A 25,641-nucleotide genomic window follows, 5' to 3' on the forward strand; every position below is an offset into this window, starting at 1 on the left:
CACACACACACACACACACACACACACACACACACACACATCTCTGTTATTAAACAAACGCTGAATTTACTGTGCGCGTGCGTTTTCACTCTGGAAGCACACCTGGAAACAAATCCACATTAACCCCTTTAAAGTCAGACCCATTAAAAAACACCAAGAAAAGTCTTTTTATTTTTTAAATATAGAGTCTTTATTTGATCCTTTAACAAAACAAACAAAACATTTTTAGTATCAATACATTCAACAGGATTTTCACAAAGGTTTTACCAATAAGTTCTCAGAAACTGCAAAATAAGTTTGGTTTTATACAATAAAGCTGCAGCGTGGAACAAAATCAGAAGTTGCTGACAGAAAAAATTATAATAATAAAAGACTGATCATTAAAAACTGTGTTTTTTATGTATTTGATCTGTTTACCAAAACAAGGTTTTAATTTTCTTTTATGCTCTTAAAATGAACCTTTTATGCTGTGGATCCGCTACATGGCAGCCATCTCAGTAAGTTATATGAAAAACAGGGTTGGGGTGGTCCATCAGAAAAAAGTAATTAGTTGATTGTTACTTCTATAAATGATCATCAGATTACTGCTTACTGTATTTGAAAAGTAACGTCACTAGTCGAGGTCTACATATTATTTTACTTCCCTGTTTCTTAATTTAGCCTGTAGATGTGAAGCATACAGCTGCAGACAGCTGCGGACAGCTGTGGACACCTGCAAACAGCTGCAGACATCTGTAGACAGCTGCAGACAGCTGTGGACACCTGCAGACAGCTGCGGACATCTGTAGACACCTGCAGACAGCTGCGGACAGCTGTGGACACCTGCAAACAGCTGCAGACATCTGTAGACAGCTGCAGACAGCTGCGGACAGCTGTGGACACCTGCAGACATCTGTAGACAGCTGCAGACAGCTGTGGACACCTGCAGACATCTGTAGACACCTGCAGACAGCTGCAGACAGTTGCAGACAGCTGCAGACAGTTGCAGACAGCTGCAGACAGCTGCAGACAGCTGCGGACAGCTGTGGACACCTGCAGACATCTGTAGACAGCTGCAGACATCTGTAGACACCTGCAGACAGCTGCAGACATCTGTAGACATCTGTAGACAGCTGCAGACAGCTGCAGACAGCTGCAGACAGCTGCAGACATCTGTAGACAGCTGCAGACAGCTGCAGACATCTGTAGACAGCTGCAGACAGCTGCAGACAGCTGCAGACAGCTGCGGACAGCTGTGGACACCTGCAGACATCTGTAGACACCTGCAGACAGCTGCAGACAGTTGCAGACAGCTGCAGACATCTGCAGACACCTGCAGACAGCTGCAGACAGTTGCGGACAGCTGTGGACACCTGCAGACACCTGCAAACAGCTGCAGACACCTGCAGACATCTGCAGACACCTGCAGACAGCTGTGGACAGTTGCAGACAGCTGCGGACACCTGCAGACAGCTGCAGACACCTGCAGACACCTGCAGACATCTGTAGACAGCTGCAGACAGCTGTGGACAGCTGCAGACACCTGCAGACATCTGCAGACACCTGCAGACAGCTGCGGACAGTTGCAGACAGCTGCGGACAGTTGCAGACAGCTGTGGACAGTTGCAGACAGCTGCAGACACCTGCAGACAGCTGCAGACACCTGCAGACAGCTGTGGACAGTTGCAGACAGCTGTGGACACCTGCAGACAGCTGCAGACAGCTGCAGACAGCTGCAGACAGCTGCAGACAGTTGCAGACAGCTTCAGACAGCTGCAGACAGCTGCAGACAGCTGTGGACAGTTGCAGACAGCTGTGGACAGTTGCAGACAGCTGCAGACAGCTGCAGACAGCTGCAGACAGCTGCAGACAGCTGCAGACAGCTTCAGACAGTTGCAGACAGCTTCGGACACCTGCAGACAGCTGCGGACACCTGCAGACAGCTGCAGACACCTGCAGACAGCTGCAGACAGTTGCAGACAGCTGCAGACAGTTGCAGACAGCTGCAGACAGTTGCAGACAGTTGCAGACAGCTGCAGACAGCTGCAGACAGCTGCAGACAGTTGCAGACAGCTTCAGACACCTGCAGACAGCTGCAGACAGTTGCAGACAGCTGTGGACACCTGCAGACAGCTGCAGACACCTGCAGACAGCTGCAGACAGCTGCAGACACCTGCAGACAGCTGCAGACAGCTGCAGACAGCTGCAGACAGTTGCAGACAGCTTCAGACAGCTGTGGACAGTTGCAGACAGCTGTGGACACCTGCAGACAGCTGTGGACAGTTGCAGACAGCTGTGGACAGTTGCAGACAGCTGTGGACACCTGCAGACAGCTGCAGACAGCTTCAGACAGCTGCAGACAGCTTCAGACAGCTGTGGACACCTGCAGACAGCTGCAGACAGCTGCGGACAGTTGCAGACAGCTGTGGACACCTGCAGACAGCTGTGGACAGTTGCAGACAGCTGTGGACACCTGCAGACAGCTGCAGACAGCTGCAGACAGTTGCAGACAGCTGCAGACAGCTGCAGACAGCTGCAGACAGTTGCAGACAGCTTCAGACAGCTGTGGACACCTGCAGACAGCTTCAGACAGCTGTGGACACCTGCAGACAGCTGCAGACAGCTGTGGACAGCTTCAGACAGCTGCGGACAGCTGTGGACACCTGCAGACAGTTGCAGACAGTTGCAGACAGCTGCAGACAGCTGCGGACAGCTGTGGACACCTGCAGACATCTGTAGACAGCTGCAGACAGCTGTGGACACCTGCAGACATCTGTAGACACCTGCAGACAGCTGCAGACAGTTGCAGACAGCTGCAGACAGTTGCAGACAGCTGCAGACAGCTGCAGACAGCTGCGGACAGCTGTGGACACCTGCAGACATCTGTAGACAGCTGCAGACATCTGTAGACACCTGCAGACAGCTGCAGACATCTGTAGACAGCTGCAGACATCTGTAGACAGCTGCAGACAGCTGCAGACAGCTGCAGACAGCTGCAGATATCTGTAGACAGCTGCAGACAGCTGCAGACATCTGTAGACAGCTGCAGACAGCTGCAGACAGCTGCAGACAGCTGCGGACAGCTGTGGACACCTGCAGACAGCTGCAGACAGCTGCAGACAGCTGCAGACAGCTGCAGACAGTTGCAGACAGCTGCAGACATCTGTAGACACCTGCAAACAGCTGCAGACACCTGCAGACATCTGCAGACACCTGCAGACAGCTGTGGACAGTTGCAGACAGCTGCGGACAGTTGCAGACAGCTGCAGACACCTGCAGACACCTGCAGACATCTGTAGACAGCTGCAGACAGCTGTGGACAGCTGCAGACAGCTGCAGACACCTGCAGACATCTGCAGACACCTGCAGACAGCTGCGGACAGTTGCAGACAGCTGCGGACAGTTGCAGACAGCTGCGGACAGTTGCAGACAGCTGCGGACAGTTGCAGACAGCTGCAGACACCTGCAGACAGCTGCAGACACCTGCAGACAGCTGTGGACAGTTGCAGACAGCTGTGGACACCTGCAGACAGCTGCAGACAGCTGCAGACAGCTGCAGACAGCTGCAGACAGTTGCAGACAGCTTCAGACAGCTGCAGACAGCTGCAGACAGCTGCAGACAGCTGCAGACAGCTGTGGACAGTTGCAGACAGCTGTGGACACCTGCAGACAGCTGCAGACAGCTGCAGACAGCTGCAGACAGTTGCAGACAGCTTCAGACACCTGCAGACAGCTGCAGACAGTTGCAGACAGCTGTGGACACCTGCAGACAGCTGCAGACAGCTGCAGACAGCTGCAGACAGTTGCAGACAGCTTCAGACAGCTGTGGACAGTTGCAGACAGCTGTGGACACCTGCAGACAGCTGTGGACAGTTGCAGACAGCTGTGGACACCTGCAGACAGCTGCAGACAGCTGCAGACAGCTTCAGACAGCTGCAGACAGCTTCAGACAGCTGCAGACAGCTTCAGACAGCTGCAGACAGCTTCAGACAGCTGTGGACACCTGCAGACAGCTGCAGACAGCGGACAGTTGCAGACAGCTGTGGACACCTGCAGACAGCTGTGGACAGTTGCAGACAGCTGTGGACACCTGCAGACAGCTGTGGACAGCTGCAGACAGCTGCAGACAGCTGCAGACAGTTGCAGACAGCTGCAGACAGCTGCAGACAGCTGCAGACAGTTGCAGACAGCTTCAGACAGCTGTGGACACCTGCAGACAGCTGCAGACAGCTGTGGACAGCTTCAGACAGCTGCGGACAGCTGTGGACACCTGCAGACAGCTGCAGACAGCTGCAGACAGTTGCAGACAGCTGCAGACAGCTGCAGACAGCTGCAGACAGTTGCAGACAGCTGCAGACAGCTGTGGACAGCTTCAGACAGCTGCGGACAGCTGTGGACACCTGCAGACAGCTGCAGACAGCTGCAGACATCTGTGGACAGCTTCAGACAGCTGCGGACAGCTGTGGACACCTGCAGACAGCTGCAGACAGCTGCAGACAGCTTCAGACAGCTTCAGACAGCTGCGGACAGCTGTGGACACCTGCAGACAGCTGCAGACAGCTGCAGACAGCTGCAGACAGCTGCAGACAGCTTCAGACAGCTGCGGACAGCTGTGGACACCTGCAGACAGCTGCAGACAGCTGCAGACAGTTGCAGACAGCTTCAGACAGCTGTGGACACCTGCAGACAGCTGCAGACAGCTGCAGACAGCTGTGGACACCTGCAGACATCTGTAGACAGTTGCAGACAGCTGCAGACAGCTGCGGACAGCTGTGGACACCTGCAGACACCTGCAAACAGCTGCAGACACCTGCAGACATCTGTAGACAGCTGCAGACACCTGCAGACAGCTGCGGACACCTGCAGACAGCTGTGGACAGTTGCAGACAGCTGTGGACAGTTGCAGACAGCTGCAGACATCTGTAGACAGCTGTGGACAGTTGCAGACAGCTGTGGACAGTTGCAGACAGCTGCGGACAGCTGCAAACAGCTGCAGACACCTGCAGACAGCTGTGGACAGCTGCAAACAGCTGCAGACACCTGCAGACAGCTGTGGACAGTTGCAGACAGCTGTGGACACCTGCAAACAGCTGCAGACACCTGCAGACAGCTGTGGACAGCTGCAAACAGCTGCAGACACCTGCAGACAGCTGCGGACAGCTGCAAACAGCTGCAGACACCTGCAGACAGCTGTGGACAGTTGCAGACAGCTGTGGACACCTGCAGACATCTGTAGACACCTGCAGACATCTGTAGACAGCTGCAGACAGCTGTGGACACCTGCAGACAGCTGCAGACACCTGCAGACATCTGTAGACAGCTGCAGACACCTGCAGACAGCTGTGGACACCTGCAGACATCTGTAGACAGCTGCAGACAGCTGTGGACACCTGCAAACAGCTGCAGACACCTGCAGACATCTGTAGACAGCTGCAGACACCTGCAGACAGCTGTGGACACCTGCAGACATCTGTAGACAGCTGCAGACATCTGTGGACAGCTGCAGACATCTGTAGACAGCTGCGGACATCTGTGGACAGCTGTGGACAGCTGCAGACAGCTGTGGACACCTGCAAACAGCTGCAGACATCTGCAAACAGCTGCGGACAGCTGCAGACAGCTGTGGACAGCTGCAGACAGCTGTGGACACCTGCAGACAGCAGCTGAAATACGCTTCATTGTAAAGTCCACAGACGGTGCAACATGACCTCGTCACAGATACTTTATCTCGATACACGCTCCTTGAGCTACAAAAAGTTTGTCGGGCTGAAGTCTCCCACGGCTCATCAACTCATCTTCTCAGAACACTTTAGATCCATCAAAGCTTATTAATTACATCTGTAACTTTTTTTGTGGAAGAGAAACCACATTTTTTCAGCACATGGTACAGAGAATTCATTCATAAAATAAATTAATAGTTTGTGTGAGAATGCAGGGAAAAACAGTCGTACATTTACGTTTTTAATTCGTCAAGTTGTACAAGACAAAGTGATACCAGCATATTTCCTGGTAATCTGTTTGTCAGCACAAAATACGGCCATTCATTTCACCGAGAGCAGAGACACCGAAGAACCAGATATCGCTCCAGTCCCAAACCCAAAGCCTGCATACAGAGGTGCAGTGAATGTGGTGCTGAAGGTGTGAAGGCGGATCGGTGTGTCAAACTGGACCGTGTAGAAAGACAGAATGCCAGCATCACAGTCCACATACACTGCCACTCTGTTGGAGGCAGAGGAGGGAGGAAAAGAGCACCTTGTCTCTCTTTGGTTGTGCCACACAGAGTAATGATCGCTGAAGCAGTACAGACACCAGGAGAGAGAGTTCATCCCAAATCCACAGGCATTTTTGTGTCCATGGCGTCCTATTCGTCTGTAAGTCACTGCTACGTGAGTTTCTCCGTCACACTCCACCTCCCAGTAACAGCGGCCCTCGAGTTGTTGTTTACACAGCAGCTGCCAGAAGTCAAATCTGTCTGGATGATCTGGGTGTGATTGATCCTGTTGCACTAGAATCACCTCCTTTTCCTTCACTTGAAGGTAGCTGTTTGCTGTGTTCCTGTCCAGTGTGAGCTCACAGGCATCTGGTTGGGAAAAACATCAGGGCTTCAGTCTGTGATTTAACGTAATAACTGTGTAGTTACAAGATATTTCCACTCATTAAACACATTCATATTTGTACATCTGGTACCAGCCAATTGTTATTTAAAAGAGTGGTGTGTCCAAACCTTTGACTGGTGCTACACTTTCAACAAAGTGCTTCACAGGATTAGACCTAATTCAAACATTTGTATAAATAAAAACATAAAAACCAAAGTAATATGAGGAACAATGATTTCTAAATAATTTAATAAAGTTTAATATGTAATACTGGGAAGGAACTGGTTATTTACAACAAAAAGTGACATACTGGTAACTTATTTTCTATCTAAAAATGAATGAAGGACTGTTAATGCCAAGAAATGCTGTAAGTATTTGAAACCACTGGCCATGAAAATGAGAATAGCACTTTGGCCTGTGTTGATATCAAGGGTTAAACTGACTCAAACTTACACTTTGTTGGTCCAGGTTTTAGCCACTGTTTTCCACTATGGTCCATCCTGCAGGAAGAGAGAGTCAGAACATTCAGCTGTGACTGGAAACGGAAACATGAAGCAGCTTCATCTTCTGGACCGATTCACGTTGCTCTCAGTTCTACTTCCTGTTCAGCATGGTGCAGGCTGAGAGTCATCCAGGTCATGGTGATCCAAAGTGCTTCAAAAGCTGAACAGGACTTCTTTTTTGGCTTTTAAAGAGTTATTAACTTTTATCTTAAAGGGTTCTTTAGTCTAACCAGTTTATGAGAAATTTCAGATCTGGAAAGCACCAACTTTACAATATCTCCATGACGGCCATTATTAGTGGACACCACTGCTGCTGAATCAGCAATAAGTCACATAGAAGAAGTAGAACCCAGTCAACTCCGGATAAAGGTAACAGCAACCCTCTGCAGTGCTGCAACCTCACACCTCCAGCAGTGACCAAAATGTCCCTACAGAGTAGTTCTCACCACAGCTGATTACCACGACAAAATACTTTTAACTGATAGCATGGCCAACAAAGTTCTGAAAGACCCAGGAAGCAGTGATAAGAGAAAAGTCATAAAATACTCTCAAATACTAGTAAAGGAGGAATAAATTGAATTTCCCCTCGGGGATAAATAAAGTATCTTTGATTTGATTTGATTAAATTAACTGATTATTCTACAGTACCCCACAAAGACATGTTGGTCAGGCAGGTGAACAACTTAAAGAATGCAATGACCTGAACCACCGAAAGTAGGTCAGTTATGACCTCAGTGATCATCCAAGTGTGACAAATAAGCCTAAAAGTCCTTTTTCTGACCAGAACTGAATAAGACTTTCAGATGGAAAGTTCAGTCTCCACAATGCAAAGACGTTCATATCTTACAAATACAGTGGTATTTATAAGACATGAAGACTTCAAAAGTAAGTAACCCTTTTCTTTAACACAAACACAATACACATATCAGGAAGCAATGCAGGGTTCAATGTATTGCCCAAAGGCATTTAAGAATAATGTCAGTGGAAGCCTGAGAACAATCCACAACCTTGTGGTTGGAAGATGACTGTTCATCCTGCTGAGCTACAGCCCCTCTGGTGGGGAAAAGTGATGATCTCACTTCAGGAGCTCCTATACACCAATCATTCCTCCCCAGAGCAACTTATTTATGAAGTATTGTTTCCATCTGATGGATGCGGATGTACCCACTATGTAATGTCAACAACAACAAAGAAGACTTGTACATTTATTGGAAACATAAAAATCTTTGACAGTGTAAATTTTTCACATTGTGGGATGACAAACATAATTATTTACTTCTGACATTGTCTTGCACAACCAGCTTAAATCACTTTGGTGTCTGTACCTGAAATTTTCTAGTCTCCAGCGTGGACCCTTCACTTTGAAAGACAGAGACTTTCGTCCAAATGCTCCTGGATGGTTGTAGCTCAGGTCCAGCTCTCTCAGATTGGAAGGGTTGGAGGTCAGTGCCGATTCCAGAGAAGCAAAGCCTTTCTTTGTGACCAGACAACCTGATAACCTAGAGTTAGTTTTCAAAGGTGAATAAACTACCAGTTGTCTGTAAAATTATTTCATACATTCACCACTAAGTCATTGCTGAAATACACTCTAGCTTTCATATCAGTCATAACTTTGGAAAATAAACAACGGACTTTGCACACATTTCTGTATTTGTTTTTATCAATACTATCATGCAAAAGTCAATATATCACTAACAGTAATGTCCTAACTTCTAAAAACGAGTTGTATCCTGACCTGAGAGTCTCTAGTTTCCAGTGTGGACTCATCAGTCCATCAGAGAGATATTTCACTCCTGAATCCTGCAAGTTGTTGTCGCTCAGATCCAGGCTTCTGAGACAGGAGGACTTGGAGCTGCAGACTGATGAAAGGGTCTCGCAGCTTCTTTCTGAGAGGTTGCAGTCTCTCAGCCTTAAAATACATTCACATTAGATTATTATTCAAATTGAATGTTATTGGCAGTAATAAAATATTGCTGCTCTTTTTACAGCTCTGCTTCTCTCTGTCTGTGTTGCCTCCTCCTCTCATCCACCCTCTCTCTGTTCTGTGAAAACTGTCGGATCAGCTTTACTGTCGCTAGTACCATCTCTCTTGTTGTGCTTGTTTCTTGTTCAGCTGAGAAAGAGGAACCTAGCTATTCATGGTTCAGATTGGCACATATTATGTATGACATATTAAAAGCATTGCAGATTGTCATCATAGCAGTGAAACTACAATTCCCTCAGCTATGCAAATTACTCTTCAGGCTTAAAAGTAGGTTAGGTTGAGGTGGTTGAGGTGAGTCCCAAAGGATAAAAGAATAAATGAAAACAGTATAAAAGGAATGATCCGGTCAATTGTGTTTCATCTGACCTGAGAGTTTGAAGTTTACAGTTTGGACTCTTGAGCCCCCTGGACAGCCACTTCACTCCTGAATTACATAGATTGTTGTAGCTCAGGTCCAGTTCTCTCAGACTGGATGAGGAGCTGAGAACTGAGCACAGAGCTTCACAGCTTCTCTCTGAGAGGTTACAGCCACTCAACCTGAAGGAAAATTAACAGGTAACAATTAATTATTAAAGAAAAAAAATAAACGTTTGATTAACATACTTGAAGTCAAAGATATCCTGAATATAAGTCTACCTACAGAGCTTTGTTGGACACTTTGATCACTGGCAGAAGCTTTAACAGAGCCTCTTCTGAAGCAGAGTATTTCTTCAAGTCAAACACATCCAGATCTTTTTCTGATGACAGTAAGATGAAGACCAGAGCTGACCACTGAGCAGGAGTCAGGTTATCTGTGGAGAGACGTCCTGATCTCAGGGACTGCTGGATCTCCTCCACCAGAGAACGATCATTCAGTTCATTCAGACAGTAGAACAGATTGATGCTTCTCTCTGCCGTCAGGTTCTCACCGATCTTCTTCTTGATGTACTGGACTGTTTCTTGATTGGTCTGTGAGCTTCTACTTGTCTGTGTCATCAGGCCTTGTTTTATTTTTCTTAAGGGGTGAAAGTAACCTCTTGTCATCAAGCCTCTCAGGAGATCCTGATTGGTCTGCAATGAAAGACCCAGGAGAAAGCGGAGGAACAGGTCCAGATGTCCATTTGGACTCTGTAAAGCTTGATCTACAGCGGTTTGGTGGAGATGGATGGTAAAAATGTCAGACTTCCAGGGTGGTGTTTGTGGCTCTACCAGCAGGTTGACTCCATGGTTGATGAAGGTCAGATGGACATGAAGAGCAGCCAGAAACTCCTGAACACTCAGATGGACAAAGCTAAACACCTTCTCTTCCTGCTGGTAAAGTCCTCTCTCCTCTTTAAAGATCTGTGTGAAGACTCCTGAGTAAACTGCGGCTGCTGTGATATCGATGCCGCACTCTGTCAGGTCTGCTTCATAGAAGATCAGGTTTCCTTTCTGCAGCTGCTCAAAAGCCAGTTTTCCCAGAGACTCAATCATCTCCCTGCTCTCTGGACTCCAGTGTGGATCTGTCTCAGCTCCTCCATCATACTTGACCTTCTTCACTTTGGTCTGAACCACCAGGAAGTAGATGTACATCTCAGTCAGGGTCTTGGGCAGTTCTCCTCCCTCTCTGGTTTTCAGCTCATCCTCCAGAACTGTAGCAATGATCCAGCAGAAGACGGGGATGTGGCACATGATGTGGAGGCTTCGTGATGACTTGATGTGGGAGATGATCCTGCTGGCCTGTTTCTTATCTCTGAACCTCTTCCTGAAGTACTCCTCCTTCTGAGCATCAGTGAACCCTCTGACCTCTGTCACCATGCCAACACAGTCAGGAGGGATCTGATTGGCTGCTGCAGGCCGTGTGGTTATCCAGATGTGAGCAGAAGGAAGCAGTTTCCCCCTGATGAGGTTTGTCAGCAGCACATCCACTGAGGTGGACTCTGTAACATCAGTCAGGATCTCATTGTTGTGGAAGTCCAGAGGAAGCCGACACTCATCCAGACCGTCAAAGATGAAGACGACCCAGAAGTCTTCAAAGCAGCTGATTTTTCTGGTTTCAGTAAAGAAGTGATGGACAAGTCCCACCAAGCTGAACTTCTTCTCCTTCAGCACATTCAGCTCTCTGAAAGTGAATGGAAACAAGAACTGGATGTCCTGGTTGGCTTTGTCTTCAGCCCAGTCCAGAGTGAACTTCTGTGTTAAGACAGTTTTCCCGATGCCAGCCACTCCCTTTGTCATCACTGTTCTGATTGGTTCCTCTCTTCCAGGTGGGAGTTTAAAGATGTCTTCATGTCTGATGGTTGTTTCTGGTCTGTCTGCTTTCCTGGAAGCTGCTTCAATCTGTCTGACCTCATGTTCATCATTGACCTCTGCAGCTCCTCCCTCTGTGATGTAGATCTCTGTGAAGATCTGGTTCAGGAAAGTTGGGCTTCCCTCTTTAGCGATCCCCTCAAACACACACTGGAACTTCTTCTTCAGGTTTGACTTGAGAGTTTTTCTGATTTCTGCTTCATAAGTTCCTAAATGAAATGAACAAGAAAAGTAATTATTAAGTTTCAGTTTGGTAAATCTCATCAATTAGATGTAGCAGCAAGAATTTGGAAATCTAAAAATCACCGTTGTTCGACATTTTTTCTTTGCTATCATTTAGAAAACTTAATTCCACTTACTGGTCTCCAGTTGGTCAGCCAGTTTCTCCTGATTCATTTTCCTCAAGATGTCCAATGTGATCTTCAGAAATGAATAACTATTCTGCCTCCTCTGCTCTTCATCCTCATTGTTGAATATCTCCTCATCTTGATTCCTTAAACATTTTGCATAATGTGGACTCAGTTCCTTTTTCATCTTCTTCAGCTCGTTCCTCACAAATGTGAAAATTTTCCACTCAAGCACCTATAAAAAGCAACAATCTGTTTTATCTTTATGGCAGCTCAGTTTTCTTCTTCTTCAAAATATTTTTATTGAAAGCAGTGAGTATTATTAACAACTCTTCTATATGACATATGCTGCTTTGATTTTTTCAATATATACACACAAAGAAAAAACAAAGAAAGTCACTAATCGTAATAGTAATAGTAATAATAGTGATGATACAAAAAAAAAATAAAAATAAAAAAAAAAATAAAATAAAATTATACATACAAATCTTCATCCAACGGACGAGGTACCAAAACACAGCAAAATCCCCCACCCAAACCCTCCCCATGACTGCACAGATTAATGGTCTCCGAGGAAGGAGATTAAAGGTTTCCAAATATTTTCAAACTCAATCATGTTATCATAAATAGTATGTCTTATTTTCTCTAGGTGAAGTGTATTTACTAATTCTGTGATCCACATCTTCAAAGAAGGGACGTCTTTTCCTTTCCAAAATTGGAGAATCAGTTTTTTTGCTAGTATTAATCCATATGATATAAAGCAATGTTCCGCATACCCCAGCATGTCCGTTTTCTGTGTTATTCCAAAAACTATAAGAATTGGATTTGGACTTATCCTCTTTTTTAGAACTTTAGCCAGGTAATCAAAGATATCACACCAGAAAGATTGGAGCTTAGGACAAAGTGCAAAGCTGTGTAAAAGAGTACCACGTTCTGTGACACATTTTTCACACAGCGGTGAACTTTCTGGGTAAATTTTACAGATTTTCTCTCTCGAATAATGTAGTCTATGTACTATTTTATATTGGATCAGGCAGTGACGTGCATTTATAGAAGCATCCTTTATCTTACTCAAAGCCTGTCGCCAAACACCATCTTCCAAAGGGGTACCAAACTCTTTTTCCCACTCTCCTTCGATGTGAGCTGTAGAAGGATTGGTACATTCTTGCAATGTATTGTAAATAACGGAAATATTATGTTGGTATATTGAACCATCACTTAAACATTCATCTAACATGTCCGGTTTGGCTGATTGAAACTGAGGAAGATGGGAGTGGACATAATTTCTGATTTGAAGGTATCTAAAGAAATGACTGTTTGGTAGCCCAAACCTCTCTTGTAGTTGTTGGAATGACATAAAAGTGTCATTTGAATATAGTTCTTTTAGAGTATACAATCCAGACTCTCTCCAGATGTTAAAAGCTCCATCAACACATGAAGGATGAAAGGAAGGATTTGATGAAATAGGAATGCAAAGCGATAGTGTTTTAAGTTTGAAGTTCCTAATGATTTGTTTCAGAATTTTTATAGTATTATGAATTACAGGGTTCTTGTTATAGAAAGTACTGGCCAAGGTGGTGGGTGATAGCAGTATAGCTCCGATAGAATAAGGAAGGCAATCCTCCCGTTCAATTTGCAACCCTTTTGAAAGTAGAGCTGTGTCATCAAGTAACAGCGAAACTATTCTGACATTGGTTGCCCAATAATAATGCTTAAAGTTTGGCAATGATAGCCCTCCTACTGATTTATGCTTGGTCAAATGTTCCTTTTTTATTCTATGTGATTTATAGTTCCATACAAATGGCATAATAATTGAATCCAACTTTTTGAAAAAGGACTTTGTTATAAAAATCGGCAAGTTTTGCAGCAGGTACAAATATTGCGGAAGAAATACCATCTTTATTGCATTCACCCTACCTATTAGAGAAATTGGAAGAGTCCTCCAGAACTGAATGTTTTTCTTTAATTTCTCCATTAGTGGGTTGAAGTTTTCTTTTAAAAGGGAGGGATATTTTTTTGTTATTATAATTCCAAGATACGTGATTTTTTCAGGAGTCACTTTAAAGGGAAGAGTTGTAAGCCAGTCCTGATTACCCTGTTTAACAGGCAGTAGTTCACTCTTTTCCCAGTTGATTTTGTATCCAGCAAACCTACTAAATTCATTGATAACAGAGAGAATTACAGGAATGGACGTTCGAGGCTGTGTTATATACAATAAAATGTCATCAGCATATAAAGAAATTTTATTTGCCGTGTATGCTGTGTTGAAACCATGTATTTGTGGGTGTTTCCGGATCGTTTCTGCCAGTGGCTCTAGTGCCAGAGCGAATAGCAGTGGACTGAGCACACATCCCTGTCTTGTGCCTCTGGAGAGGATAAACTGTGTTGACACTGTCTGGTTTGTAAGAATTTTGGCTACTGGGTTTTTATACAATAATTTTATCCAAGAAATGAAATTATTACCCAAATTAAACTTTTCCAAGACAGCAAAAAGGTATGGCCATTCGACCTGGTCGAATGCCTTTTCGGCATCTAGACTTAGCACTACCAAGTCCTCTTGATTGTTGGATGAATAAATTATATTACATAATCGCCTAATATTGTGAAAAGAGCATCTACCTGGAATGAAGCCTGTCTGATCAGAGTGCACTAATTTACTTATGACTGTACTTAGTCTTCTTGCTAGTATTTTTGTCAAAATCTTTTGGTCTGAGTTTAATAAAGATATCGGTCTGTATGAGGCTGCTTGTTCCGGATCTTTACCTTTTTTGGGGAGTACTGTAATTATTGCTTCATTTAATGTAGGTGGTAAGGACTCATTTTCATATGCCTTATTATACATTTTACATAAGTACGGAATTAATTTAGCTTTTAGACATTTGTAAAACTCGTTGCTCAACCCGTCTGTACCTGGGCTTTTACCATTTTTTAAAGAACTAATGGCTTTGTTTATTTCTTCAAAAGTTATATTACCATTAAGGACTTTGCGGTCCTCCTGATTCAACATTGGGAGATCACACTTGTCTAAAAAATTTTGCATTTCCTCAGGTCTTGCAGTCATACGGGATGCATAAAGTGATTTATAAAAATATTTAAAGCTATTATTTATGTCTTTGTGAGAAGTAAGAAATGCTCCTCCCTCAGATTTAATTTTATGAATTGATCTGTCACTTTCCAGTTGCTTTAACTGTCTTGCTAAAAGCTTTTGCGGTTTGTCTCCAAACTCAAAGTATTTTTGTTTCATGTAAGTGAGAGTTCTACTAATGTTGTATGATAAGATTTGATTTGATTTGCAGCTCAGTTTTCTTCTAAATTAAAGGCTCGATCCAACACAATAAATTTCAGCACCTAATTTTAATTTAACATAATAAATAAATGAATTTAAAAACTTTTCTGGAAATGTGAAAATCTGAACACAGAATCTGCTTAATTATTACAGCAGTACAGCTTTATATGACTGTTTAGATGCTGGGAAAGATCAAGAAATTCTCAAGAAAGATTGTAGCCTGATTAAACATGTAGAGCTTTTGCCACTACCACATAACTTAAAAAAGTAAGAGAAACATAATTTTGACAACAAAGACTTGCTGTGAATGTTAAATTGTACAGAAGTGTTTCTCACACACTTTAAATATGGAGTCCAGGTCTATTTTGTCCTGATGGGAGGGTTGATCACTGGGAGTCTCTGTGTCTCTGTGTCTGTGAGAAAAGATGTCAGAATTTACACCAAATTCATTGACAGTCCAGCTTTTACACACTTTATTACAAGTTTCATATTTTAAATTCATTAATAGATTTAAACTCAATCAATGTAAATGTTTGTTTTTCAGTAAGAGTAAAAAGAAAATTTTAACATATGACTGGCACCAACTGGACGTTGGCAAAATAACTGGTTGCACCATCTCAGGGACCCTCTTCACTCTAGCAATGGATATGTTGGTCAAGGCAGTGGAGTCCGAATGCCAAACTCACTCAGCAAGTCTGTAGTAACGCAACACTAAGTGCCTTCATGTACAACCTCACTGTCATACCAACAACAGCCGTACCAGGAGTCAGGGGGATCCTTCAGGAATTGGGCAGGCTCATGTCATGAGCACGCATGAGTTTTAAACCGGCAAAGACCAGGTCGTTGGTTCTGAAGAAGGGGAAGGTTAAGGTTATGGACAAATTTCAATTTAGGCTAGGAGACCAACAGATTCCATCGATCACTGAAAAGCTGGTAAAGAGCCTGGGGAGGTTCTTCACCTGAATGACAGAGAATACATAAAGGCAACCGGTGCTGACATGGAGGGTTGGTTGAGTGCAGTGTATAAGTCTGGGCTCCCTGGAAAGTTCAAGGCCTGGGTCTACCAGCATGGAATCTCCCAAGAATCCCGTGGCTTCTGCTCATCTATGATGTCCTCATGATGGTGGTGGAAGTGTATGAGCAAAGAGTGAGCAGCTATCTACGCAGATGGCTGGGTCTGCCATACAGCCTAAGTAACATTGCGCTGTATATAACACCAACAAGTTCCAGCTCCCCTTCAATTCAGTCAGGGAAGAGTTTATGGGGACATGGGCACAGGGACACCTGCAGTACTCTGGATCCAGAGATGCCAAACTGTCTGGGGCAGGGATTGTTGTGAGGACAGGAAGAAAGTTGAAGGCATCCGAGGCAGTCCTGTAAGCAGAGACCCGACTGGAACACAAATTCATCCTTGGGACAGTGGCACAAGGTAGAGCGGAACTCAAGAGCCCTGTAGCAACATGGCACAGCTCTGCCAGTGAGAGGGAGAGGCAGAAGCTGATACAAGACAGAAGTGTGTGAAGAAGTGCGAGTGTCAGTCAAGGAATCGTGAACCAGTGGTGCAGTGGCCATGCAGCAGCAGGGCACCTGGATGAAGTGGCAGCAAGCAATGGAGCGGAGCATCACATGGAAGGAAATCTGGCAGTGGAACCCCCAGAGGATCAAGTTTTGATACAAGAGGTCTACTATGTCCTCCCAAGCCCATCCAACATGCACAGATGGGGCAAAGCAGAGAAACCTGCGTGCCCTCTGTGTTCTGAGGCAGAGACACTGAAATACGCCTTGAGCTGCTGCTCAATGGTGCTGACTGAGGGCAGGTATTAATAGAAGCATGACCAGGTCCTCAAATCCATTGCTGAGAAAATCAGCAAGGAGATCAAAGACAGCTGACAGACCCGAGCCACAGACAAGACCATCCACTTTGTCAAGGAAGGAAAAAAAAACCCATTCAATGCGGCTTAATTAATGAATTAATTAAAATTTGGATGGATGGATGGGATTATTATCTTTAGAAGTTTCAGTTAAGCCAACACCCCCCCCCCCCCCCCCCCTTGTCAAGTGTGCAACATACATTTCCATATAAATTTACTTTAACCATCTGACCACTGTACTGCCTTTAGATCAGTTGTCTAATGCAATAATCCATTAATCTTTTCATATATAAATCCAACCATTAATAATGGTTTTAACCTTCATATTATCCAGTTAGTGATTTATTGAATTCCTTACTTGATTATTAAAATTTGTTTGTTTCACAGTCTTAATCATGTTCTTGTTTTGGAAAAACTTTGAAAATGATGGAGAAAAAAGAAAAGAAAGAATTATTGATGAAGGACCTCTGAGAGGAACACACCTCTGTTCAGGTTCAGAGGGGTCAATTTTCTCTCAACAGATGCTGGTGGAATCACACTTATTAATAAATACACAGGAGATATCAACTTCTTTCAGAAATAAAAATGATCAACTATTTTACTATAAAGGGAAGGTTCTGGGACATCAGCTCTCACCTGACCTGACCCTCCGACTGCTGTTTGTCTTTCAAATTTATGGGTGTATCCATTGACCGGTGACTTGTGAGAGACGCACAGCTCTGTCCAGGTTCAGAATAGTCAAGTGTCTGCCAATGGATCCTGCTGGAATCACGCGTATTAATAAAGACACTAAATACAAAGGAAACATGAATTTTTTTTCAGAAAAAAAGCAAAAGTTCTCTCCATGTTATTATACCAGTATGATCCTCTGTAAGATCAATTTGTACCTCTGACCCTTAGGCTGCTGTTTGTCTTTCAAATTTATGGGTGTATCCATTGACCGGTGACTTGTGAGAGACGCACAGCTCTGTCCAGGTTCAGAATAGTCAAGTGTCTGCCAATGGATCCTGCTGGAATCACGCATATTAATAAAGACACTAAATACAAAGGAAACATGAATTTTTTTTCAGAAAAAAAGCAAAAGTTCTCTCCATGTTATTATACCAGTATGATCCTCTGTAAGATCAATTTGTACCTCTGACCCTTAGGCTGCTGTTTGTCTTTCAAATTTATGGGCACATCCATTGACCGGTGACTTGTGAGAGACGCACAGCTCTGTCCAGGTTCAGATTTATGTTCTTGTTTCTGCTCATCTGGGCTTTAATACAACATGCACAGGGCTGCAAGTGTGAATAATGATGGTCTGATGATATGAGAGGAGTGAAGGACAGTAAAGATCTTCATCTCACCTCTGATCTTTGCCCAAATGTTTCCCACACCAAGTGGATTCAGAGGGACAGATTCCCTTCTCTGCATCCTCACCACGATCCATAACACACCTTAACACACACACACACACACACACACACACACACACACACACACACACACACACACACACACACACACACACACACAGACACAGACATATGGTCAGCACAACTAATGCAAACATTAGTTATCGTGGAAAATTCTCACATTTTTTCTGGAAGACTAAACAAAGTTCCCTTCAGACTATGAGACATGTCCTCAGATCAAACTGATGAAAGTGAAAAAAATGGTTAAATACTGATTGTAGATTTAGTTGTAAAAAGATAAAACTGTCTCTGTAACCCAATAATAATCAAACAACTAGAACCTTTCAAACGTTCAGCAACCAACTGGGATTTATAACAGCTTTTGAATGAAACAAGTTTAGTTTAATTTAAAATGTCTGTTTTTTGGGCATATTTGGTTTTCAAAATGTCTGAAAAATAGGTTTGTTTTCATCTTTATAGTTCATTGTATTAAATTTATAGAGAAACTATTATATATTTTTTTGTTAAATGTGAAAAAAAACAACAGAACTCAAATATTTTATAAAACAATTACTTTATTATAATTTCAAAACTAAATTGTTTTTTTTTATTTGTTGTGGATTTGGGAATTTACACATCAAGAAAACCCATTTATTTAGCCAATGCAGGCCAACATGGAGACACATCCACAATTTCCAGTTGTTTGTACATGGCAGCCATATGAATACTGACAACTTCCAATTTATTACTGATTTGGCAGAGTTTCACCACAGTCCTGTACACAGAGATATTTCTCAATGTAAATCTGCATTGTGCTAATTAAAAACTAACAAGTTTTACATGAATTCATGTTGGAACTTTACTTTAATTGAATCTGCTTTCATTCACCATGTGTTAAGTTAGACGATTGCTCCCAGCTGTGTTCTTCAACCATCAGTGTCTGTTTGTTACTACATAAATTAGCATAGGTATCAGCACAGACAGTTTTGCAATTTTTTTTCTAAACAAGGGGGCATAACCTTGTAACATCAAGTCAACTCAGTACTTCTATTTTGTCATTTTGCCAATTTATCCTTTCAAATATTAAACTATTGATCTCATTCAGGAGATATGAGTGGCTTTTTCACTTTTAAACTTTTTCAGTTATTTAGGTTTTTGTCAATTTTTCAATCATGTTTTGTGATTGGAGACACAAGTGTAAAGTGGTGTACAAAAAAATCTGAAACCTATCATCAAGTCAAACTTTTTTAGCTGGTTAACGGGTCTGCACCAGTTCTCAGTGTCCAGTACACTGAGGTCCACTGAGGTCCTGACTGCTATTTTCACTATTTAACAACAGCCATGTTCACATAGAGAGGCTCCTACATGAAAAAAATAAAGGGGGGGCCTCGGTATACCAAGTCAGCTCAGTACCTCTCAATAGTACCTAATAATAGCGCCTAAAAAAGAAAAGTGTTTCTTTATATGGTCACTAGATGGCATCATTAGACCAGAAATGAAAAGAAACTCCGTGCTTTTTCAGTCTGTGGTGCTTTTCAGTTGACCAACAGGGCAATGCCCCCCCCCCCAAAAAAACCCCCCAAAAAAACCAAACCATTACTGCAAGGTGCTGCTAAGTCTTCTGGTGTTGTAGTGGTTTAATAAAAGGGTTGTGGCCCGGAAGTTCACAGGTTTAAATCCTGAGACAGCATCATGTAGAATAATAGCACTTCTCCTAGTGGTTATAATTATGCTCAGAAAACCATGGTTTCAAGCTTCTACATCTGTTGTGCTACTTCACCCATTCAAATACTAATCTCTCCAACTCATTCTGATATATGTGCTTTTGCACTATTTATAACTATCTGCAGTTTCTTTACAGCAGTTTATTTCAACCTTCCCTTTTTTGTGATTGGCTTTTTTTGTGCGTAGTGAAGCCAGTCTGTTTGTTACAAACTAAATCAGCATAATTAGTATCAGCTAAGGCTTTTTAACATTTTTTCTCCTTTTTAAAAAAAAAAAAAAAAAAGACGGTCTGTTATATCAAGTCAGCTCTGTACTTCTTAGTAGTACCTATTAATAGCACCTAAAATGAACACAATCATACTACATCCACAGACTCAACTACCAGCTACCAGGGTTAGCTTCTGTGTGTGTGCATGATTATTTAGCGAAATTAAAATAGACATGTGTAACACGTAAAGAACATCAGGCTTGAATTTAAGACTTTGCTTCCTCTGGACTGTGTCGCAGCTGGTTTGGGTCCATGGTTGGTCGGGCTCTGCTGGAAAACTTCCAGCTCATTGCTGTCAGCTCTGGTCCATCTAGACATTATCTCACAGAATCTTTGTGACATAAATGTAAAAGAAGCTTCAGCAAAGCCTTTCTCCAGTCTTGTAAGAGTTAAAACAAGCATCACACATAGACAGGCAGACCCAAGCTGCTCAACCAGTTCTGACGTTTTCTGGAATGTTTGTGGGTGACATGAACTTTGGTTAAAGTCGCTGACGGTGTTACACATCTAACTCTGAAATTACCATAAACTCTGCGAGAAATTCTTCAGAAAAGTCAAATCTGTTGGTGTAAAATCAGCATCGAGAAGGTTTTCTACAGTCCACTAGCATAAAACGTCATGGTGCCATTAGATGTTCATGTCGAGTAAATTCCATATTTCTCACCTGGGGCTGCACGGTGGTGCAGTGGTTAGCACTGTGGCCTCACAGCAAGAAGGTCACTGGTTCAATCCTTGGCTGGTTTGGTCAGTGGCCTTTCTGTGTGGAGTTTGCATGTTCTCCCCGTGTATGCGTGGGTTCTCTCCAGGTACTCCGGCTTCCTCCCACCACCCAAAGACATGCATGTTAGGTTAATTGGTCACTCTAAATTGCCCCTAGGAATGAGTGTGAGCGTGAGCGTGGTTGTTCGTCTCTCTGTGTGTGGCCCTGCAATGGACTGGCGAGCTGTCCAGGGTGTACCCTGCCTGTCGCCCAAAGCCGGCTGGGATAGGCTCCAGCTTCCCCGCGACCCTGAATTGGAATAAGTGGTTCAGAAAATGAATGAATGAATGGATTCTCACCTGCTGAAGTCCCTTCAGGACGTCGCTTCCCACCTGTACATGTTGGGGAAACCTTTGGAGAGAAGACGCTGATGATTCTCTGTCGTCAGTCCTGGAGTCTGATTTAAAGTAATCTGAGGATGCAAACATTTCCTCATAACTTTAAGAGTCCAAGCTTCAAACTGAAACTGACGTCAAAACCAGTTCAGCCAGCTGGAGTCAGAGGCTTATATTTCCTCATGCATGCTCAAAGTGATTGATTTTGATTCAATCTGACTGATTTTGTGCACATTTTGTATTTAATGTCTGTGATCTCTTTGCTACTGAATCAGGTGAAATATTCAAGGTCAAATCTTCTGACTGCTTATGTAGCTTTTTGAACACCTTTAAGAGAAGAACAAGCTGAAAAAAACATGTATCATAACTAAGCACACACACACACACACACAAAGACCCATTGGCTATTAGTATGTAAACCCATAAGACAACACAGTGACTGTCAGCATGAAGATCATATGGAGTGAAGAGTGTGATCATACAAACGTGACCGTGTGAAGGTCAGAGGCAGGTCCATGGGACCACTAGACTCAGGCAATCAGCAGCCATCTTGGAGCCTGAATCCCAGCCACCACACAAAATGGATGAGCATGCATCCAGCCCGAAAGTGGCAGGGCCACAGCCAGAGACCCCCCACTGCCATGAGGGACAGATCTGTGGCCCCACCGGGGGACCGGCCACCCAGGGCGGACAGAGCTCAGGGCCCCAGGAGCCTGAATGCAGATGTGGAACTGGCTTGGATGATGAATATGTGATGGGAAATGGCTGTACACATTATTTTAGTTTGTGACAAGGAGTCCCCGTTTTCCCTGAGATTAAAAATGATGTCAGTCGCAACCACAAAAAGTTTTTCTAAACTGTCTCAAGCACAAAGTCCAGGAAACATGAAACCACTTTAATAGAGGAAGGAAGAAGCTGAATGAATAAAAATCTCTCTGAGCGACTACAAGAGATGTAAAAACAAGACATTTCAAAGCAAAAGAGGCAATGTGGTCTAGTCCAGTGATCCCCAACCCAGGTCCTCGAGGACCGGTGTCCTGCAGGTTTTCCAAGTGTTCCTGCAGGAACACACCTGACTCAGACTCAGACTAGCTCTGCACACGTCTGCTAAATACACATTGATTTGAATCAATGTGGACAAACCTGCAGGACACTGGACCTTGAGGACCGGATTAGGGATCCCTGGTCCCTGGACTCAGTGAGCCTCATGGAGTGAAATTAGTTTAGTAATCTTACATTGCTGTCACAGAGAGGTGGTGGTGTGGACCCAAATGCAGGACGGAAGCCTGGAATGCAGAATTGCATTAAATATCCAAAAAAAAAACCCAAAACAAAACACATGAAGCTATCAAAAGCACAACCAGCAACTAAGAACATAAACCAAGAGGTATAAATACACACAGAGTGTAACTGAGAACAGGTGAAATGAATCAGAAAATCAAACCAGGTGAGCTAATGAACAGGAAACTAGAGATGATGGAAGTAAACAAGGAAAACTACAAAACAGGAAACCGGAACTAAAAAGACACAAGAAATCCAGACCATGACAATTGCATGATCTTCTGATGTGTAAAGCAAGTTGGGATTAATTGTATGTGCTTGTACATGTGTGTTTGAATCACACACAAAGGATGTAAAACAACCTTACAGATGCACAAGCATGTTTATCTGACATGAGCATGGCGTTGGCTCTACGATGACAGCTCTGTCCTTTCCTTGTCTTCACACTGATGAATTGATTGAGTTTATCTGCGAAACAAGAGCTTCAGCCATTGTGAGGATGTTTTTAATCCTGAGTGAAGAAAAAAAAGGTGCACACGGAAAGATAAAAGTACTCATGACCATCGTCAAAAAGTTCAGAGTTTCTCAATAAACAGTTTGTTCTTCTTTTTGGATTTCTGCTTTGCTTCACTTTTATTAACTTTCAGAGTCAAAGCAAAGTATCACTTAGTTAATCTGGATACTATGTGTAAACTAATTCAATCCTAACGATAATCTGTATCCTGTATTGAATAAAGGAGAAACTTGTAAATCTTTAAGGGAGTACTTTGCCCAGAACTTGTATAAATGTAAATACAATGAGAAATAAAAGGACAAACAGCTACATTCACATTAAGGTTGTTTAATGGCTCACATCTACAAAACGATGCGCTAGCGTGTTTCAGCACAAAGCCTTCAGTTCACACATGGTCAGCCACCATGACTCAACGATATGCAGGTGCCAGCTTTAACTAACCAGACATTGTCCAGTCATGTTACAAGGGAAGGTCTTTCACACGATAGTTACACTTTCTATGCAAAGAACCATGTTTCAGTTCTGACAATCACAGCACAAGACATGCTGTCAGAGCAGTTCAGTTTGTAACAGGATAAACTTTTATTTAGTTTTTAGTTTTATTTTATTTTTCCAGGATACATCTTCATTTTTGCTTGTTCTAAATGTTCTAATTTTATGTGTTGGAACAGGAAGAATAGCTGCAGGCAGCTAATGGGGATCAAACAACAATAAACAAAGGAGGATGCAACACTGAGATAAACAACTTTAGGTCAGGAAACATTTGAAACTAAAATCATCACTGATGCCATTTAGAAGCATATTGGGTGTAAATATCCAGTACATCCCCCTTTGGGACAGTTTCTCCTCTTGTTGACGTCTTACTGGCTCTGCATTGTTGGAGTGTGACTACATGTTTGTCTGTCCTAAACAGCTCGATCACAATGTGTCTCAGTGATGCTCCTTGTATAAATAAAGATTAAAGACTTTTTAAAAGATTTCACAGTGAATAATTTAAAATCCCTTTCCTTTTTTCATCACAGAGAACTGTTTAATGTTTAATGTTGCTTTAATTCTTTTTCCTTTTTTTCTTTTAGTTTTTCTCTACGAGTTTGTTTTAAATGTGTCAGATATTCATCATACAGCTTTGGAAAAGATCCTTTCTGCTTTTTCTACATCTATGTTTGTTTTTGGTGCAAAAACGGGAGTTTTTTTTTCACTCCCAGGTAACTAAGTGACCTTTAAGTCACTCCAAACGCGTTTCCATGGTGAGTGACCTCACAATGAGTGGGACATTGTCATAAACTGTTAAATTGAATGAAAAATGAAATAAATTGATTTTAATTTTAGAAAAGTTGTTTGTAAATCTTACAGAGAATAAGAAAAGGAACAGGAACGTCAGGACAAAAGTACTTCACGCTCCCTCCATCACTCCTCAGTGAGCTGATGAAAGGCATCACATGATCACTTAACGCCATCTAGTGATCAGGGCTCATAATTTCATCCTCATTTCTGCCACAAGTTAACCCTTTAATGCCATACTTATCATATTTAATACCTATATTTTTCTTCGCATCACTTCATGGTAGAAATTTGCTCTGTTGTATGTAATCTGATGTCTGCATTCTGCTCCCTGCTGGACAGCTTTTGCACTATAATGACATATTACACAGTAATAAGCAGCAAACACCCCAAAATAATTTTTTGTTAATGTTTTTCTTCTATTTTGTTAGAGAGCCAAACAAAGACTTCTGAGGATGGCATTTCCTCTCTATTGTTTTGGGGTTTGGGCTTAAAGGGTTAAACTAATTTGACGTCACTAGTCTTTCCTGTTCCTGGAGGATGTGATGTGTTGAACTGACAGGGAGGATAAACAGCTCTTTCTGACATGGTCGCTGGAACGTGTCTGTCATGTTGAAGTGGGTTCAGTAGGTAAGAATCTGGATACATCAGCCGGATTTTCACGCCGTTTGGTTTCATCAGGACTTTCTCTTCATCTCATTTTATTGTTTCACTGTAATCATGTCTAATAAGCTATAAAACACTTGTATGATTTACTTGTTTTATTTAAACCAACATCAGTCTGGTGAGATCTTAAGTCATCTGGGGAAAAGATTGATCGAGTTACTCCACTTTGCAGCAGTCTGGGTCTCAAATGTCCCAAAATCCTCTTTTAATGAATCAGAGCCAGGTGAGGTGCTTTTTCATTCCCTTATTCTTTTCAGTCTACGTAAAAGGAATTCTTTTTTCTTTCACTTTTTAAATATTTCTGCATTAAATACTTGATTTGTTTCTATTTTGTAAATACAAAGAATTTGAAAAGTAAATCTCTAAAATGGTTTATTCACACATGTTTATTCAATGAAATGAATTAAGAATAACAAGCTTGATTTGGTTGCTCTTTGGACATTTGACAGTTCATACTGTTTATGATGACCATAATCTTTTGCCCGTTAAAAACCTCCTCAGGATGCAGTGTGTTTGTGAGGATTTCCTGGATAAAATCACACCCGGACTTCATGAGTAGTCTGGTAGTCACAGCACTCGC

The 25,641-nt window shown here is 43.0% G+C and overlaps 3 protein-coding genes across 3 annotated transcripts in view; 1 reads left to right on the forward strand and 2 right to left on the reverse strand.

Moving 5' to 3' along the window:
* Nucleotides 1-1,744: 1,744 nt before the first annotated feature.
* Nucleotides 1,745-25,641, reverse strand: part of LOC306767611 (uncharacterized protein) — a gene marked incomplete at both ends in the record, with an annotated part of 105,124 nt that continues 81,227 nt past the window's right edge. The window contains 13 exons of the mRNA XM_079255686.1: nucleotides 1,745-1,762; nucleotides 1,851-1,932; nucleotides 2,001-2,072; nucleotides 2,181-2,302; nucleotides 2,521-2,642; nucleotides 3,141-3,202; nucleotides 3,323-3,442; nucleotides 3,771-3,872; nucleotides 4,138-4,269; nucleotides 4,328-4,459; nucleotides 4,568-4,619; nucleotides 4,898-5,159; nucleotides 6,030-6,559. Of these exons, the coding sequence (XP_079111812.1) occupies nucleotides 1,745-1,762; nucleotides 1,851-1,932; nucleotides 2,001-2,072; nucleotides 2,181-2,302; nucleotides 2,521-2,642; nucleotides 3,141-3,202; nucleotides 3,323-3,442; nucleotides 3,771-3,872; nucleotides 4,138-4,269; nucleotides 4,328-4,459; nucleotides 4,568-4,619; nucleotides 4,898-5,159; nucleotides 6,030-6,559 (1,808 nt within the window). The remainder of the gene's footprint in view (nucleotides 1,763-1,850; nucleotides 1,933-2,000; nucleotides 2,073-2,180; nucleotides 2,303-2,520; nucleotides 2,643-3,140; nucleotides 3,203-3,322; nucleotides 3,443-3,770; nucleotides 3,873-4,137; nucleotides 4,270-4,327; nucleotides 4,460-4,567; nucleotides 4,620-4,897; nucleotides 5,160-6,029; nucleotides 6,560-25,641) is intronic.
* LOC306767378 (NLR family CARD domain-containing protein 3-like) lies at nucleotides 7,009-21,412 on the reverse strand (the record flags this gene model as incomplete). Its single annotated transcript, XM_079255348.1, has 7 exons — nucleotides 7,009-7,075; nucleotides 8,404-8,577; nucleotides 8,814-8,987; nucleotides 9,429-9,599; nucleotides 9,703-11,539; nucleotides 11,690-11,912; nucleotides 21,284-21,412. 7 exons carry the CDS (start codon nucleotides 21,410-21,412, stop codon nucleotides 7,009-7,011), a joined length of 2,775 nt encoding a protein of 924 aa, XP_079111474.1.
* The window catches only part of LOC306767589 (NACHT, LRR and PYD domains-containing protein 3-like), a gene marked incomplete at both ends in the record, with an annotated part of 17,793 nt that continues 14,051 nt past the window's right edge, over nucleotides 21,900-25,641 (forward strand). Inside the window, one exon of the mRNA XM_079255665.1 lies at nucleotides 21,900-22,086. Coding sequence (XP_079111791.1) covers nucleotides 21,900-22,086 — 187 coding nt within the window. The remainder of the gene's footprint in view (nucleotides 22,087-25,641) is intronic.

This window comes from Telmatherina bonti (assembly GCF_933228915.1).
Source record: "Telmatherina bonti genome assembly, chromosome: 16".
Taxonomy (NCBI): domain Eukaryota; kingdom Metazoa; phylum Chordata; class Actinopteri; order Atheriniformes; family Telmatherinidae; genus Telmatherina; species Telmatherina bonti.